At 44.0% G+C, this 19155-nt stretch overlaps 1 protein-coding gene across 1 annotated transcript in view; it reads right to left on the bottom strand.

Moving 5' to 3' along the window:
- Positions 1–19155, bottom strand: part of LOC138851235 (cell adhesion molecule Dscam2-like) — a gene marked incomplete at its 3' end in the record, with an annotated part of 206258 nt that overhangs the window by 26073 nt on the left and 161030 nt on the right. The window contains exons 11-12 of the mRNA XM_070080113.1: positions 11843–12054; positions 3047–3234 (exon numbers count right to left, since the gene is read on the bottom strand). Coding sequence (XP_069936214.1) covers positions 3047–3234; positions 11843–12054 — 400 coding nt within the window. The remainder of the gene's footprint in view (positions 1–3046; positions 3235–11842; positions 12055–19155) is intronic.

The following is a 19155-nucleotide window of genomic DNA, read 5'->3' as shown; positions in this document are numbered from 1 at the left end:
GTCTAGTAGGCTCTATTATTTGCTGGTTTAAATTGAATTTTGTGCAGAGATTTAAAAGCTCGTGTGTGAGAGTTCTCGTCAGAGCTGCCTCCTGGTGTTATCACTGCAACATTATTTGCTATATTCCTCCATTTTAGGTGCCTTAAGTTGAAATACCCCAGGAGCAAGGTGTTGGGGGCTGGAGCTGGCAGATTTTCCAGAGAGTGGTCAATTTTTAACAGCTGTTCCTGGAATTGCTGGGACGTTGCATCCGGAGGCATGTAGACTACCACAATGACTAGGTTTTGGTTCTCGATCTTTACTGCTAAAACTTCCACAACATCATTTGAGGCATTAAGCAGTTCTGTGCAAACAAGTGACTCTGCGATGTACAGGCCAACACCTCCCCCTTTTGCCTGTTCACTCTGTCGCATCTGTATAGGTTGTAACCTTGGATCCATATTTCGTTGTCCAAGTGATCCTTTATGTGGGTCTCTGTGAAAGCCGCGAACATTGCATTTGCCTCTGCAAGCAGTCCACGGATGAAAGGTATTTTGTTGTTCGTTGCTGGCTTTAGACCCTGTATATTTGCAAAGAAGAATGTCATCGGACTGGTGGTATTGTTGGTACTGGGAGGGGACTTTTTTTTCGGCATTAGTATCTGTATCTGTTGGTTTGGAGTGGAGGCCATCGACTGTGGTTCCACTCCAGGAATGACTGGATTTGGTGTACGATTTCCGCCATTTCCTGCCAGTTTTTTCCCTTCCTGGCACTAAAAAATCTCTCCCTCTTGAGTGGCTGTGGCTACCCAGGTTTTCCCATGGCCTGGATGTTTTGTATCTTTTTGTCCCCTTTAGATGGTGTGCCTGGCAATCTAAGTTACAGCACAGTCTTTCCTGTACTGAATAGGGACACATTTCAGGGTGAAAAAGCTTACAGGAAGGGAGTTTGCATTTTCCTATTGTCATATGGGCATGGCATTTTCTAGGGTGGTCATAGTTGCACGTCCCATCTGTTTTTCCAGATTTCCCATGTCTGCAGATACCAAGTGCATAGTATGTGCACAGGCTTAGCTTCCGTTTGCCTTGGGTTTCTGTGACTGTATTCCCTGTTGGTGCATGTTTACCTGTCTTATTCCTATCCTCACTAGCACCAACAATTGAGCTCTCACCAGTTGTTTTTGGTAATATATCCTCACTATTGCTAGTGGGGTCCTCTTGTTAGCTATTTCCTGTGGTATTACTAGTTTGTAATATTGGTTTTATCTAGTCCTTGACTACACTTATTTCCCCACTACAGCTCCTGTCTCCCATGAGGTCATTTATATGCATTCCCTCCTGCATATATTTCCTGACTACCTGGACAAAATCTCCAGCTTCACCATTACTGTCTCCCAGGACAGCACCTGGAACCAGCACATGGAATTACATGTTCCAGAATATGTCTCCGAACAGGTGGGACTTTAGGTCCCACCTGTCCGGAGACAGGTGGGACCTAGAGTCCCACCTGTCTCCGAGGTACAACGAGTATCAGTAACATCTGTTTAAGTTGTGCCAAGAGTTCTTCCCAGTTATGTGGGTGAAATAACTCAGAATTGTAACTGTAAACCTCACGCACATAATTTCTCACAAACAAGTTGCACGGAGGTAAATGATTCCTGGGAAACATTCAGATCCATGTTCACTGCCATCCTTGACGTTATTCCACCGGTTAAAGAAATATCAGTTGCTACAAAGATTTCGGGTAAACAGGCAGGATGTTGCCTGTTTACCTTAAATTTCACAGGGTAAGGAACAAGGTGCAGAGTAAGCAAGATATTGTTGCTCAAAAATCGACGAATACGAGAACAATCCTAGAAAGCGCTGGCAACCGTGAACCAGTAGATAGATCTAACATAGTGCTAAATATCTATAACAAGGTATGCCATGAAACAACTAAATTGGCAAATTGCTTCAATTCATTCTACAAAACTATTGCATCAACATTAGTAAGTAAACTGCTGGTTGCATCGAACACCTTTAAAACAAATTCCTAAAAATTTAAAACATACTACAGCAATAAAGGCGTTATCCCAAACAATTTCTAGTTATTAGGTGTATCTTATGACTTCAAGCAAAAAGAACCAAAAGCACCGGAACCCATAACAACCCAAATTTCTAAAAGATAATTTTCGCGTAGAGTTACTTAGTTGATTTAATTTTTAAGGATATAATCATGATATTACAGTGCCCCCAGTGAAAATAAGTCACTGACTTTTTTGGGTTATCTTAGGTAATTTGCATATATATGTTATTATGTATGATAAATGTACTCACCTAAATTTATGTGCACTAGTATCTGCACTTACAAGCAAGACACCAGTTTTCTATGTTTAGAACTGTGCTATTTTAGAAATCGGGAGTCTCAAGAACTCTTATAGGGTAAACTTCGCCAAAAGTTGGGTGACAGAGGGTGACAGGGAACAGGAGCACAGATCCAATTCCCTAGATCAAGAGCCCCTCACCAGCGTCAAGGAACCTCCCTTGAGGGGATACTGCGTACGAATATCGTTCAAAAAGATCTTACAGAAGAACTGCCTGTAGGACTATCACCAAAGAGGACTAGGAAAGATGATTCTACGCCTTCCACCTTTTCTCCGTAATTCTCTTCCCCTCTGCCTCATGTCCTATATACTGAACAACACTAAGACTGGATAATGTTCAGTACTTTTGGTTATTTTTATTTATTTTTTATTATAAGTATTAATGACATTCTTTATTTTAGGAGTTTAAATGCAAATTTATGCACTTTTTACAATTTTATATTTTCATTGTTAAGTAGTTGTATTTGGTGGCCTGGAACGGAACACCTCTGTTACGAACGAGGTTTTAGAACCAATTACATTCGTTTTAAAGGATACTCCCCACTATCTCCAGTGAAAGAGGTGTTGTGTTAGTGAATTTTTTTTTTTTTTTTGACTGACGGAAATAGGGACAGCGTTCGCTCAATGGGCCATACGTGATTATGACTGCTTTCCCAGGTATGACCCCTAACAGCTTACCATGAAAATGATGTTAACGATACTCACCATCCTCTAGTGTAGTGGCAAATACTTCAGTGGAGAGAGGACCGGGACCTTTAGCGTTGAAGGCCTGCAGGACGAAGATATATCTAGTGAAGCTCTGTAAGCCTGCCACTGTCCACGTCTCCTCCCCTGCTGCTCCCGCTGTCACTCCCACAGTGTCGAAGCTGAACGATCGGCCCTGACTCACCGCTCTGAAGAACAACACTCGTTATATGTATTACCTGTGCTATGCATCCCGCTATTAGAAGATAAAATATGCTTAATAACCATGTCAAAGCGGACACTGGGGATGAGGTGGTGTCTTGGTGCTGGTGATGGGTACTGATCCTAGGATCCTTAGATCCTACACTGTATAAACCATACTAGGATAACGCTTTCCAGTCAATATAATACGTGGGGGTAAATGGAAAAGACCGACAACAGAAAAAGTTCTAGTCATCACCAAAACAATTTACTGGGAAGGTTATTTTCTTATTAAGTAAGGACTATCATAAATTATCTAAATGTATGAGGTATGGATAGTAAACTCGAACTCTCTCCCCACCCTACACTCCCTTTGGATACTGGCAGGATGGTGGTAGTTGTAGTAGCAATAGTAGTAGTAGTAGTAAGTGGTGGAATAGTGAGAGGTGACAGTAAAGGTAGAAATTCTTAACCTAACATACAAAACCATTGTGTAAATGAAAAAGTAAGAGAAAGAGAAAAAAGTGAGATATAGATAAAGAGAGAGAGAGACAGAGAGATTATCACACTTGGATCCGCTTCGAGGACAGCGTGAAGCAAGCTTCTATACCACAAGAGGAGCAGAAAGCAACAACTTCACTCTGGCTGTACCCTTCTCCAGAACATCACTTCATCTGATGACTCGAGTCTGGAACACGTTCGTACAGCATAATGATATGAACGAGATATAGTGAGTTGATTAAATGAAAATGCTGGCCCACAGATGGCTCCAACTTCATCCTGTTCCTTACTTGTATGTTTCGTAACAATAAAAATGCTTTCAAATGAGCTGATGTAGGTAACAGCTCTTAGTTTGTCAATAAAGTTAGGAATCTTTAAGCTGTTTAATAGCTTGTCAATAAAACTAGGGATCCTTGACCTAAACTTGTGAAACTGTGTATAAACAAAAAAGGAACAATGCTTACACCGTAATCCTTAACACCAATAACCGCCTCACTGACTTTCAGAATGCCACAATTGTCACGATTTAATACTATAATAAGAATATTAATATTAATAATATTATTATTATTATACTACCGTTCAAAATGACACAAACCTTGGTAAGGAATACCTAGAAGTGATTCAAAAACTCACTGACACAGAGCTGAAAATTTTCTAATTAATATATCCCAGAGCTTGCTTAAATGTCTTTTTAAATCATCATTCAAAACAGTAGCAATTTATGTAATTATTTGCCCATTAAATCTGACCCAATTAGAACTCGGGCCATCTTCCGACTGTTGTTGGGGTTCGTTAACTGCGCCCTCACATGAATCAGCCACGTGACTCATACAAGGATACCACATGTAGGGATGACCTTCCAGGACCTCCAGGTTGCTCTGACACACTATTATGTCTTAATTGTTGTGTTTATCAGAGGTCATGCGGGACTGACTGCGATATCTTCCTGGCGCTACAACACTCCCTCCAGCTGACCTTCACTAACATCTACCTGGCGCTACAACACTCCCTCCAGCTGACCTTCACTAACATCTACCTGGCGCTACAACACTCACTCCAGCTGACCTTCACTAACATCTACCTGGCGCTACAACACTCCCTCCAGCTGACCTTCACTAACATCTACCTGGCGCTACAACACTCACTCCAGCTGACCTTCACTGTAACATCTACCTGGCGCTACAACACTCACTCCAGCTGACCTTCACTAACATCTACCTGGCGCTACAACACTCACTCCAGCTGACCTTCACTGTAACATCTACCTGGCGCTACAACACTCACTCCAGCTGACCTTCACTAACATCTACCTGGCGCTACAACACTCACTCCAGCTGACCTTCACTAACATCTACCTGGCGCTACAACACTCACTCCAGCTGACCTTCACTGTAACATCTACCTGGCGCTACAACACTCACTCCAGCTGACCTTCACTGTAACATCTACCTGGCGCTACAACACTCACACCAGCTGACCTTCACTAACATCTACCTGGCGCTACAACACTCACTCCAGCTGACCTTCACTGTAACATCTACCTGGCGCTACAACACTCACTCCAGCTGACCTTCACTGTAACATCTACCTGGCGCTACAGCACTTACTCCAGTTGACCTTCACTGCGACATCTACCTGGCGCTACAACACTCACTCCAGTTGACCTTCACTGCTACATCTACCTGGCGCTACAACACTCACTCCAGATGACCTTCACTGCGGCATCTACCTGGCGCTACAACACTCACTCCAGCTGACCTTCACTGCGGCATCTACCTGGCGCTACAACACTCACTCCAGATGACCTTCACTGCGACATCTACCTGGCGCTACAACACTCACTCCAGCTGACCTTCACTAACATCTACCTGGCGCTACAACACTCACTCCAGCTGACCTTCACTGTAACATCTACCTGGCGCTACAACACTCACTCCAGCTGACCTTCACTGTAACATCTACCTGGCGCTACAGCACTTACTCCAGCTGACTTTCACTGCGACATGTTCCTGGTGCTACAATACTCACTCCAGTTGACCTTCACTGTAACATCTACCTGGCGCTACAACACTCACTCCAGATGACCTTCACTGCGACATCTACCTGGCGCTACAACACTCACTCCAGCTGACCTTCACTAACATCTACCTGGCGCTACAACACTCACTCCAGCTGACCTTCACTGTAACATCTACCTGGCGCTACAACACTCACTCCAGCTGACCTTCACTGTAACATCTACCTGGCGCTACAGCACTTACTCCAGCTGACTTTCACTGCGACATGTTCCTGGTGCTACAATACTCACTCCAGTTGACCTTCACTGTAACATCTACCTGGCGCTACAACACTTACTCAAGCTGACCTTCACTGTCACATCTACCTGGCGCTACAACACTACCTCCAGATGACCTTCACTGCGACATCTACCTGGCTCTACAACACTCACACCAGCTGACCTTCACTGTAACATCTACCTGGCGCTACAACACTCACTCCAGCTGACCTTCACTGTAACATCTACCTGGCGCTACAACACTCACACCAGCTGACCTTCACTGTAACATCTACCTGGCGCTACAACACTCACTCCAGCTGACCTTCACTGTAACATCTACCTGGCGCTACAACACTCACACCAGCTGACCTTCACTGTAACATCTACCTGGCGCTACAACACTCACACCAGCTGACCTTCACTGTAACATCTACCTGGCGCTACAACACTCACTCCAGCTGACCTTCACTGTAACGTCTACCTGGCGCTACAACACTCACTCCAGCTGACCTTCACTGTAACATCTACCTGGCTCTACAACACTCACACCAGCTGACCTTCACTGTAACATCTACCTGGCGCTACAACACTCACACCAGCTGACCTTCACTGTAACATCTACCTGGCGCTACAACACTCACTCCAGCTGACCTTCACTGTAACATCTACCTGGCACTACAACACTCACACCAGCTGACCTTCACTGTAACATCTACCTGGCGCTACAACACTCACACCAGCTGACCTTCACTGTAACATCTACCTGGCGCTACAACACTCACTCCAGCTGACCTTCACTAACATCTACCTGGCGCTACAACACTCACACCAGTTGACCTTCACTGTAACATCTACCTGGCGCTACAACACTCACTCCAGCTGACCTTCACTAACATCTACCTGGCGCTACAACACTCACTCCAGCTGACCTTCACTGTAACATCTACCTGGCGCTACAACACTCACACCAGCTGACCTTCACTGTAACATCTACCTGGCGCTACAACACTCACTCCAGCTGACCTTCACTAACATCTACCCTGGCGCTACAACACTCACTCCAGCTGACCTTCACTGTAACATCTACCTGGCGCTACAACACTCACACCAGCTGACCTTCACTGTAACATCTACCTGGCGCTACAACACTCACTCCAGCTGACCTTCACTAACATCTACCCTGGCGCTACAACACTCACTCCAGCTGACCTTCACTGTAACATCTACCTGGCGCTACAACACTCACACCAGCTGACCTTCACTGTAACATCTACCTGGCGCTACAACACTCACTCAAGCTGACCTTCACTGTAACATCTACCTGGCGCTACAACACTCACACCAGCTGACCTTCACTGTAACATCTACCTGGCACTACAACACTCACACCAGCTGACCTTCACTGTAACATCTACCTGGCGCTACAACACTCACTCCAGCTGACCTTCACTGTAACATCTACCCTGGCGCTACAACACTCACACCAGCTGACCTTCACTGTAACATCTACCTGGCGCTACAACACTCACTCCAGCTGACCTTCACTGTAACATCTACCTGGCGCTACAACACTCACTCCAGCTGACCTTCACTGTAACATCTACCTGGCGCTACAACACTCACTCCAGCTGACCTTCACTGTAACATCTACCTGGCTCTACAACACTCACTCCAGCTGACCTTCACTAACATCTACCCTGGCGCTACAGCACTTACTACAGCTGACCTTCACTAACATCTACCCTGGTGCTACAGCACTTACTACAGCTGACCTTCACTGCGACATCTACCTGGCGCTACAACACTCACCCCAGCTGACCTTCACTGTAACATCGGGACATCCCCAGGCGATCCAGATTCCACGGCAAACTACGCCACCACCAAGAACCTCAACGGAATGGGATGGACCCCGGTACCCTTTCGTCTACCTAGGAACTAGCGCACCTGTGGGAAAAATCCCAAAGGCCAAAAAGAGGAAGGGCAAAAGGGAGGGGTGGGGAGGGGGAGGAGGAAAGGGAAAAGGGGAGGATGGGTTAGGGAAGGGGGGATTGGCGGGTAATTAGGTTCGGTCTGAGGAAGGAGACCGACAGGTCTAATTCCTCAGACCAAGAGCCTCTTCACCACGCCAAGGAGCCCCCGCTTGAAGAGGCTTTTATCCACATAGATTAATATTATACTCACAACAACTAATCATCTCACTACCCAACTAGTGCGGCATGTTTCTACAACCTTCAAGTCCCTGGTATTGAGGATTCGCCCTCCTTTCTTTTCCAATGTATCATAACTTTTCACTTCTATAATTTCTTTTAAAATATTCACACATTACCTTTATTTTCAGTAAAATCCCCCATATTTCATTAAATTTCTAATACAACCCTCCCCATACCCCTCTCCATCTCACCCACATTTCTTTACATCCACTCACCCATCTCCCAACACACCTCTTCAGAACACACAAAAAAATCACATTTCACATCCACAAATCCATCTCATCACCCATCTCTAATCCACTAAAATCACTGTAGCCAAGATATTCACCAAATTCTATGACCACTTAACACACACAGACACCACACTTTACTTTGAACACCTTCAAAACACTCTCATACATCATTTGAAGACCACATTTTCTCAATATTCTCTCAACAACCTTTATCATCTCACTACAGAACCCTAGATTACTTTGAACACCATCAAAACACTCTCATAAATCATTTGAATACTCACAAAAACACCTTTGAACATTTCCAGACAACACTGAAACACTTCCAAATTACATTAGAACATTTCGAAGACATCATTGGAACACTTCCAAAATATCATTTTGAATACTCCCAAATAAGATTTGAAATCTCTAATTCATCTACACTTACACATTTCATTAACCGAAATTACAACTCTCCAGACTTTACAACATTATCACAAAAACTAACTCATACACTTATGTCATGAGGCATTTACCAAAGCTAACACACACACACACACACACACACACCACAATTTACTTTGAACAACACCAAAAACACCATCAAATTACCTTTGAATACTCCAAAAACATCATTTGAACACATTCAAAAACATCAAAATCCTTTGAATACTCCCAAAACACCTCTGAATACTATCAAAACAGCACTGAATACTGCCCAAACACCACTAAAAATCCCCAGAAACTAAGATAAACACCACCGCCTATCACCCATTTTATAGAAATCCCCTCAAATCACTATAACCAAGACGATCCCACTCACATCAGACTATTAAATAAAATGAGCGAAAAAAAAAAATTCTCAAATAATTTGAATAGTCTCAAACACCTTTGAGCATTTCCAAACAACACTGAAAAACTTACAACAGGATCACCACCAACTGAAAACGAATCATGTGCACACACAAAAAAACTAAGACATCCATCAACTAACATCCATGATCACTCACCTCAAAACCACCAAGATCGCAGAAAACACTCATTTTTATAAACATTCACAAAAAATCACAATCACCAACTCCTTACAATATTTGCCAATATCTAATACACTCACCTCACTACCACCAACACATGACGGCACAGATAGTGACACCTCCCATGACGTCACTCCAACCTGTCTTTACTTGGTGATCAGTGACGTCATTCCCAAATACCTTGCTTCAACCTGTTATATCTCCAATATCTAAGATCACCACAATCAAAACGGTTACCAAATTCTATAACCCCACCACTAAGATTACTAAAACATCACACATTTTGTACACATTCTCTTAAAACATCATAACCAAGATCACTAAAAACTAAGATCGCTTACGTCAAGATCACTAAAACTATCTATACTTATACTAAGATCACACAACATTTTGTCTTCTCTAACTCACCCACCAATTTACATTCTCATTCACATATATGCGGAGAAGCAGCTTATAAACCGTAGGCAGAAGAGGTGCAGCAGACGTAGGTGGTGTCACATTTGTTCAATGTGGAAGTAGGTCGTGCCCAAGGGTTAGGCAAGCGAAGAATTCCCAAGTATTAAGATCCCAAGAAGTTGCAGTGTCTGACAGGATTGCAGATGAATGGTTCAGAGAACCGACACGTCGATAAATTAGACACATGTGCAACTCTTGGGTATCTTTATTGAGGAAACGTTTCGCCACGCAGTGGCTTCATCAGTCCATACTAAGGAGAATCGTGAACTTCTTGGATCTTAATACTTGAGAATTCTTCGCTTGCCTAACCCTTGGGCACGACCTACTTCCACATTGAACAAATGTGACGTCACCTACGTCTGCTGCACCTCTCCTGCCTACGGTTTATAAGCTGCTTCTCCGCATATATGCCGTATTCTATTCAAGATTGATGGACTGACCACATCGACTCAAGGTTGAGGGACTGATTACCTCATTCTCCTCCTTTTCTTCACGATTCTCCTTAGTATGGACTGATGAAGCCACTGTGTGGCGAAACGTTTCCTCAATAAACATACCCAAGAGTTGCACATGTGTCTAATATAGCAACCAGATAGTGATTTGCTTCACCCCAGCAACCAGATAGTGATTTGCTTCACCCCAGCAACCAGATAGTGATTTGCTTCACCCCAACAACCAGATAGTGATTTGCTTCACCCCAACAACCAGATAGTGATTTGCTTCACCCCAGCAACCAGATAGTGATTTGCTTCACCCCAGCAACCAGATAGTGATTTGCTTCACCCCAACAACCAGATAGTGATTTGCTTCACCCCAGCAACCAGATAGTGATTTGCTTCACCCCAGCAACCAGATAGTGATTTGCTTCACCCCAGCAACCAGATAGTGATTTGCTTCACCCTAGCAACCAGATAGTGATTTGCTTCACCCTAGCAACCAGATAGTGATTTGCTTCACCCTAGCAACCAGATAGTGATTTGCTTCACCCTAGCAACCAGATAGTGATTTGCTTCACCCTAGCAACCAGATAGTGATTTGCTTCACCCTAGCAACTAAATAGTGATTTTCTTTACCTTTAGTAACCAGACGGGATTGGTTCACTTTCAGTCAATGGGTATCACGTACAGATTAAAGAGTCCCAATGAAGAACACAGAAAAGTACATGACGGTACTTGGAAATGTACACTTGAACACTGGACTGGTTAAGATTCCTCAGGATTGAGACAATCATGAAACTCTGAGACATCCTTTAGTCTGATAATTATGAAATAAAGTGAACTATACTAGTGAACTAACACCATAAATGATCTATTTAAAAACATATTTGGTAATAAAAATAAGTGAGGAGCCAGTAGAGTTAAACATACCAGTATATATTGGTTTTCAGAACCGTTAAGCTGATGATTGAGACATGCAACATATGGGAAGTTTTATTAAGAAAACGTTTCGCTACACAGTGGCTTCATCAGTCCAATACAAAGCAGAGAGGGGTAAAGACAGGAGTAGTTTGAGGTAATCAGTCAATCAGCCTAGAATCGGTGTTCAGTCCATCACAAGAGTGATGGACTGAACACATCAATTCCAGACTGTAGAGCATAACTTTTCCAGGATAAGAGACTGACCACCTCAAAATTACGTCTTCAGCGGTGATGTACTGATTACATCGTCTTCACATCTCTATTAATTCTGCTAAACTCTTCTGCATTCGACCGAAGAAGCCTGTGTAGGCGAAACGTTTCGGAATAAAGATACCTAACTGTTACATATGTCTTACTCATCGACCTTAAGCCTGGCATGCCGGCCTGGGAAGGCACATTCTCCCTCAACATCACAATATAGGCAAAATGGTCTACTATACTTAAAAAGTTAGATTCCAATATTCCAAGCAAAGGGCGATAACATCTCTCCTTCGTACACACCCATCAAGCCGGTGCCCTACGTAGTATCCTAACAGCTGACCATTCCAGGAATCTGCATCAGGTGGTGTCCAGGAGACCTGCACTGCATGAGAGCTCACACCCATAGCCCGCACGTTGATGGGTGTAGCACTGGGAGCCTCGCCCTCTGTACGTAGAGTCAAAGGTTCAGATGATGGGGATTCTCCCACGCTGTTGACCGCTACCACTCGTACCTGCCATCAACAACCAAGTGCTCTTTAACACAATATATATCTATAATGCATAAATCACGAACAAGCGATACAAGATGCAAAATAGCCACGGGGTGAACTGAATGATAGCTTTAGGCCTTTCGTGTTGCAATCAACACATCAGGAGATTGCAATGTTGCAGAAAACAGGTCTAAGCAAATAAGACTTTGCTTGGACCTCATCTTTTCCGTAAGAGTGCAAGATCCTGATGTGTTGACTGCAAAACGAAAGGCCTAGAGCTATCATTCAACTCCCACAGTGGTTGTTTTGTGTGTGTGTGTGTGTGTGTGTGTGTGTGTGTGTGTGTGTGTGTGTGTGTGTGTGTGTGTGTGTGTATGTGTGTGTGTGTGTGTTTGTGTATACTCACCTAGTTGAGGTTGCAGGGGTCGAGTCCAAGCTCCTGGCCCCGTCTCTTCACTGGTCGCTACTAGGTCACTCTCCCTGAACCATGAGCTTTATCGTACCTCTGCTTAAAGCTATGTATGGATCCTGCCTCCACTACATCGCTTCCCAAACTATTCCATTTCCTGACTACTCTGTGACTGAAGAAATACTTCCTAACATCCCTGTGATTCATCTGTGTCTTCAGCTTCCAACTGTGTCCCCGTGTTGCTGTGTCCAGTCTCTGGAACATCCTGTCTTTGTCCACCTTGTCAATTCCTCTCAGTATTTTGTAAGTCGTTATCATGTCCCCCCTATCTCTCCTGTCCTCCAGTGTCGTCAGGTTGATTTCCTTTAACCTCTCCTCATAGGACATACCTCTAAACTCTGGGACTGGTCTTGTTGCAAATCTTTGCACTTTCTCTAGTTTCTTTACATGCTTGGCTAGGTGTGGGTTCCAAACTGGTGCCGCATACTCCAATATGGGCCTAACGTACACGTTGTACAGGGTCCTGAACGATTCCTTATTAAGATGTCGGAATGCTGTTCTGAGGTTTGCCAGGCGGCCATATGCTGCAGCAGTTATTTGGTTGATGTGCGCTTCAGGAGATGTGCCTGGTGTTATACTCACCCCAAGATCTTTTTCCTTGAGTGATGTTTGTAGTCTCTGGCCACCCTAGACTGTACTCCATCTGCGGTCTTCTTTGTCCTTCCCCAATCCTCATGACTTTGCACTTAGTGGGATTGAACTCCAGGAACCAATTGCTGGACCAGGTCTGCAGCCTGTCCAGATCCCTTTGTAGTTCTGCCTGGTCTTCGATCGAATGAATTCTTCCCATCAACTTCACGTCATCTGCAAACAGGGACACCACGGAGTTTATTCCTTCCGTCATGTCGTTCACAAATACCAGAAACAGCACTGGTCCTAGGACTGACCCCTGTGGGACCCCGCTGGTCACAGGTGCCCACTCTGACACCTCGCCACGTACCATTACTAGCTGCTGTCTTCCTGACAAGTATTCCCTGATCCATTGCAGTGCCTTCCCTGTTATCCCTGCTTGGTCCTCCAGTTTTTGCACTAATCTCTTGTGTGGTACTGTGTCAAACGCCTTCTTGCAGTCCAAGAAAATGCAATCCACCCACCCCTCTCTCTTGTCTTACTGCTGTCACCATGTCATAGAACTCCAAAAGGTTTGTGACACAGGATTTCCCATCTCTGAAACCATGTTGGCTGCTGGTGATGAGATCATTCCTTTCTAGATGTTCCACCACTCTTCTCCTGACAATCTTTTCCATGATTTTGCATGCTATACATGTCAGTGACACTGGTCTGTAGTTTAGTGCTTCATGTCTGTCTCCTTTTTTAAAGATTGGGACCACATTTGCTGTCTTCCATGCCTCAGGCAATCTCCCTGTTTCGATAGATGTATTGAATATTGTTGTTAGGGGTACACATAGCGCCTCTGCTCCCTCTTTCAGGACCCATGGAGAGATGTTATCTGGCCCCATTGCCTTTGAGGTATCTAGCTCACTCAGAAGCCTCTTCACTTCTTCCTCGGTTGTGTGTACTGTGTCCTGCACATGGTGGTGAACCCCACTTCTCCGTCTTTCTGGAGCCCCTTCTGTCTCCTCTGTGAACACTTCTTTGAATTTCTTGTTGAGTTCCTCACATACTTCACTGTCATTTCTTGTTGTCTCTCCTCCTTCCTTCCTTAGCCTGATTACCTGGTCCTTGACAGTTGTTTTCTTCCTGATGTGGCTGTATAACAGCTTCGGGTCAGATTTGGCTTTTGTTGCGGTCGTTTTCATATTGACGTTGGGCCTCCCTTCTTATCTGTGCATATTCGTTTCTGGCTCTACGACTGCTCTCCTTATTCTCCTGGGTCCTTTGCCTTCTATATTTCTTCCATTCCCTGGCACACTTGGTTTTTGCCTCCTTGCATCTTTGGGTGAACCATGGGCTCATCCTGGCTTTTTCATTATTCCTGTTTCCCTTGGGTACAAACCTCTCCTCAACCTCCTTGCACATTGTTGCTACATATTCCATCATCTCATTAACTGGCTTCCCTGCCAGTTCTCTGTCCCACTGAACCTCATTCAGGAAGTTCCTCATTCCTGTGTAGTCCCCTTTCCTGTAGTTTGGTTTCATTTGTCCTGGCTTTCCTGTTTCCCCCTCCACTTGTAGCTCTACTGTGTATTCGAAGCTCAAAACCACATGATCGCTGGCCCCAAGGGGTCTTTCATATGTGATTTCCTCAATATCTGCACTACTCAAGGTGAATACTAAGTCCAGTCTTGCTGGTTCATCCTCTCCTCTCTCTCTTGTAGTGTCCCTTACATGTTGGTACATGAAGTTTTCTAGTACCACCTCCATCATCTTAGCCCTCCATGTATCTTGGCCCCCATGTGGCTCCAAGTTCTCCCATTCGGTCTCCTTGTGGTTAAAGTCGCCCATGATCAGGAGCTTTGCTCTGCTTAATCTCCTTTCTTTCTTCCTGCCGTCTTTCAGTGTGTGTCCTTTCCTCTCTCTCCCGAAGCCCATGGATAAACACTGATTTTGCCCTTTCCTCCTCCCATTGCCTCTCTCTCTGTGACTCAGGTTCCTGTCTGTGGTCATTTTCTCCCTTGATTTTTCCAGTGGCTCTTGGTAGCATGGTTGTGCCTCAGCATTCGACCTATCTCCCTCTCCATCTGCAGCCATCTGCTCTTCCCTTCCACTCCCTGGCCTTTCTTTACAGGCTGATATGACCTTAGCATAATTCATATCTCCTTCCTTCCTGTTCAGCCTCTCAGCTTCCTATGGTGTGTCTTCTCTGGTCACTGCCCCTGAGACTTGCTTCAGCCTGTTTACCTCAAATTCTAGGACCTTTACCCTAGCTACTGCAGTTTCGACTTGTGCCTCCCAATTCTTCGTCTCCTTCTCCAACCTCTTTTCCCATTTCACAGAGAGCTCTTTCTCCATTTTTTCAGAAAGCTCTACTAATTTTCTCTCCCATTCTTGCTCCATCCTTTTCCACTGTTCCTCCATCCATTCCTCCCTACCAGTACCATTGTCATCTGATCCCTGATTCCTGCGAGTCCCAACCATTTTTTTTTGTGAAAGAAAGAGAAAAAGAAAAAGGGGGGAGAGAGTGAGAGAGAGGGAGAAAGAGAGAGAAGGGGAGGGTAGAAGGAGAGAGGGGGAAAGAAGGGAAAAGGGGGGAGAGAGAAAGTGAGAGGGAAAAGGTAAGAGAGAGGGGGGAGTGACAAGGGAAGAGAGAGAGAGAAAAGAAGAGAGAAAGAGAGAGAGAGAGGGAGAGAGAGAGGAAGAGAGAGAGGAAGAGAGAGGAAGAGAGAAAGAGTGAGAGGAAGAGAGATGAAGAGAGGAAGAGAGAAAGGAAGAGAGGAAGAGAGGATGAGAGAAAGGGAGAGAGGGAGAGGGAGAGAGAGAGAGAGAGAGAGAGAGAGAGAGAGAGAGAGAGAGAGAGAGAGAGAGAGAGAGAGAGAGAGGAAGAGAGAGGAGGAGAGGGAGAGAGACGGGGGGGAAAGGAAGGGTTAGAGGGTCACTTCACAGGAAGGTGTGAAATCCTGTATATGTGTGTGTGTGTGTGTGTGTGTGTGTGTGTGTGTGTGTGTGTGTGTGTGTGTGTGTGTGTGTGTGTGTGTGTGTGTGTGTGTGTGTGTGTGTGTGTGTGTGTGTGTGTGTGTGTGTGTGTGTGTGTGTGTGTGCATGTGTGTGTGTGTGTATGTGTGTGTGCGTGCTACAGCTATTCAAGTGCCTAACAGTAGATCCTGTACTCACCTAGTGTGTGTGTGTGTGTGTGTGTGTATGTGTGTGTGTGTGTGCATGCTACAGCTATTCAAGTGCCTAACAGCAGATCCTGTACTCACCTAGTGTGTGTGTGTGTGTGTGTGTGTGTGTGTGTGTGTGTGTGTGTGTGTGTGTGTGTGTGTGTGTGTGTGTGTGTGTGTGCGTGCTACAGCTATTCAAGTGCCTAACAGCAGATCCTGTACTCACCTAGTGTGTGTGTGCATGTGTGTGTGTGTGTGTGTGCATGCTACAGCTATTCAAGTGTCTAACAGCAGAGCCTGTTCTCACCTAGTGTGTGTGTGTGTGCATATGTTTATGTAAGCAGTCCTTATTTCCCACGTATGTACTACATATGTATTGCACATGTACCCGATCTCTTGGTTCCCACTGTACTGTCTTATGTGTTTAAAAGTACGTTCAAAAATAAATACACTAGGCTTCGCCTGTATGCCGCTACCTCTAAATTCTATTAAATGCCAGTAAATTCTGCTTATTCTAATTCTGATAGCTCGAGGAGAGTGACCCCCAATTCCAGCTAGAGACAGGTACTATTGACCCCATGCAACTCAAATTAGGTGAATATTACTTGCGGCTGGCAGTGGAGTAACGTTGCGGGTCTTTCCTGTGTCCCAGTAGTTGAAGATGCTTGATGCTTCTCGGTAATTTTTCCACTAACTTCCTGTATGCACTATAGTCTCTAGCTCATCTAATTTTCTCACTCACTGTGTTTACTGACACATCTATACATATCTCTTATCTCCCTGGTCTTGAGTCGCACTTATTCTTCAAAATACCCCACTGCGTTATTATGGCAACACTATTTAGGCCTGACACAACTTTTCACCTTCCTTCCCCCGGCCCCCACTAAACACTTAGTCACTATTTCCTTTGTTTTCTTTTCTGTGATCACTTATATTTCCTTTTCTCGGGGCTTAAATGATTATATACACTCTTATGCGTGCACACGCCTATTTCCCACACTCTATTCCTTATGGCACAGTCAGAAATTACCACCAAAACACGAGCTCAAACCACGTGACTCCTCCACGAGTGTGTGTGTGTGTGTGTGTGTGTGTGTGTGTGTGTGTGCATGCGTGTGCAATAAGATCTCAGTAAACAGGTGATATCACAATATGCAAAATAACCACTGTGAAAGAATAGCGAAATTCCAAGCGCTCTCGTGACTTCTCACATTATCAAGGAACATTAAAAAGCGAAACAACAGGAAGGCATATAATGGGTCAAGACTACACCTCACAGTCGCGTCACAACACCCGACTGTGAAACCCACTTGATTCACTACCGGAGCATTAAGATTTTTTATTTGTCTAATGTATCATTAAATTTTTCCCAAATTTTATTATAAATGAATCCAATTTATATAAACCAAAAGAAATGTTCACATTATTTTCAAAACTTCTTTTTATGAAGCATGATTCTATTATATTCCTGTAGACCATGGAACATAAGAACATAAGAAAGGAGGAACACTGCAGCAGGCCTGTTGGCCCATACTAGGCAGGTCCTTTACAATTCATCCCACTAACAAACATTTGACCTACCCAATTTTCAATGCTACCCAAGAAATAAGCTCTGATGTGCAAGTCCCACTCAAATCCAACCCATCCCACTCATGTATTTATCCAACCTAAATTTGAAACTACCCAAAGTCCTAGCCTCAATAACCCAACTAGGTAGACTGTTCCACTCATCTACTACCCTATTTCCAAACCAATACTTTCCTATGTCCTTTCTAAATCTAAACTTATCTAATTTAAATCCATTACTGTGGGTTCTCTCTTGGAGAGATATTCTCAAGACCTTGCTAATATCCCCTTTATTAATACCTATCTTCCACTTATACACTTCGATCAGGTCTCCCCTCATTCTTCGTCTAACAAGTGAATGTAACTTAAGAGTCTTCAATCTTTCTTCATAAGGAAGATTTCTAATGCTATGTATTAATTTAGTCATCCTACGCTGAATGTTTTCTAACGAATTTATGTCCATTCTGTAATATAGAGACCAGAATTGAACTGCATAATCTAGGTGAGGCCTTACTAATGATGTATAAAGCTGCAGTATGACCTCTGGACTTCTGTTGCTTACACTTCTTGATATAAATCCCAGTAATCTATTTGCCTTATTACGTACGCTTAGGCATTGCTGTCTTGGTTTAAGGTTGCTGCTTACCATAACCCCCAAGTCCTTTTCGCAATCTGTATGGTTAAGTTCTACATTATTTAACTTATAAGTGCTAGGGTTATGGACACTCCCGAGCTTCAGAACCTTGCATTTATCTACATTGAACTGCATCTGCCACTTTTCTGACCAAGAGTAGAGTTTGTCTAAATCCTCCTGAAGTTCCCTAACATCTACGTTTGAATCAATTATCCTACCTATCTTCGTGTCATCGGCGAATTGGCTCATATCACTAGTAATTCCTTCATCAAGATCATTGATATATATTATAAACAACAACGGGCCCAAGACTGATCCCTGTGGAACGCCACTTGTTACTGATCCCCACTCGGATTTAACCCCATTTATGGACACTCTTTGCTTCCTGTCTGTGAGCCATGATTCGATCCACGAGAGCACCCTTCCCCCAATGCCACGAGCTGCTACTTTCTTCAACAGTCTTTGGTGCGGAACTCTATCAAATGCCTTACTAAAATCCAAGTAAATAATATCAAATTCTTTGTCGTAGTCAACAGCCTCAAAAGCTTTACTGAAGAAAGTTAATAAATTAGTCAGACAAGACCGGCCTCTTGTGAATCCATGCTGAGTATCATTAATCAAGCTATGCTTATCGAGATGGCTTCTTATAATCTCAGCTATAATTGACTCTAGTAATTTGCCTACAATTGAGGTCAGGCTTATTGGGCGGTAATTTGACGGTAACGACTTGT

This window comes from Cherax quadricarinatus, unplaced genomic scaffold, assembly GCF_038502225.1.
Source record: "Cherax quadricarinatus isolate ZL_2023a unplaced genomic scaffold, ASM3850222v1 Contig152, whole genome shotgun sequence".
Classification (NCBI taxonomy): Eukaryota; Metazoa; Arthropoda; class Malacostraca; order Decapoda; family Parastacidae; genus Cherax; species Cherax quadricarinatus.
This window is presented reverse-complemented; position numbering and strand designations above follow the sequence as displayed.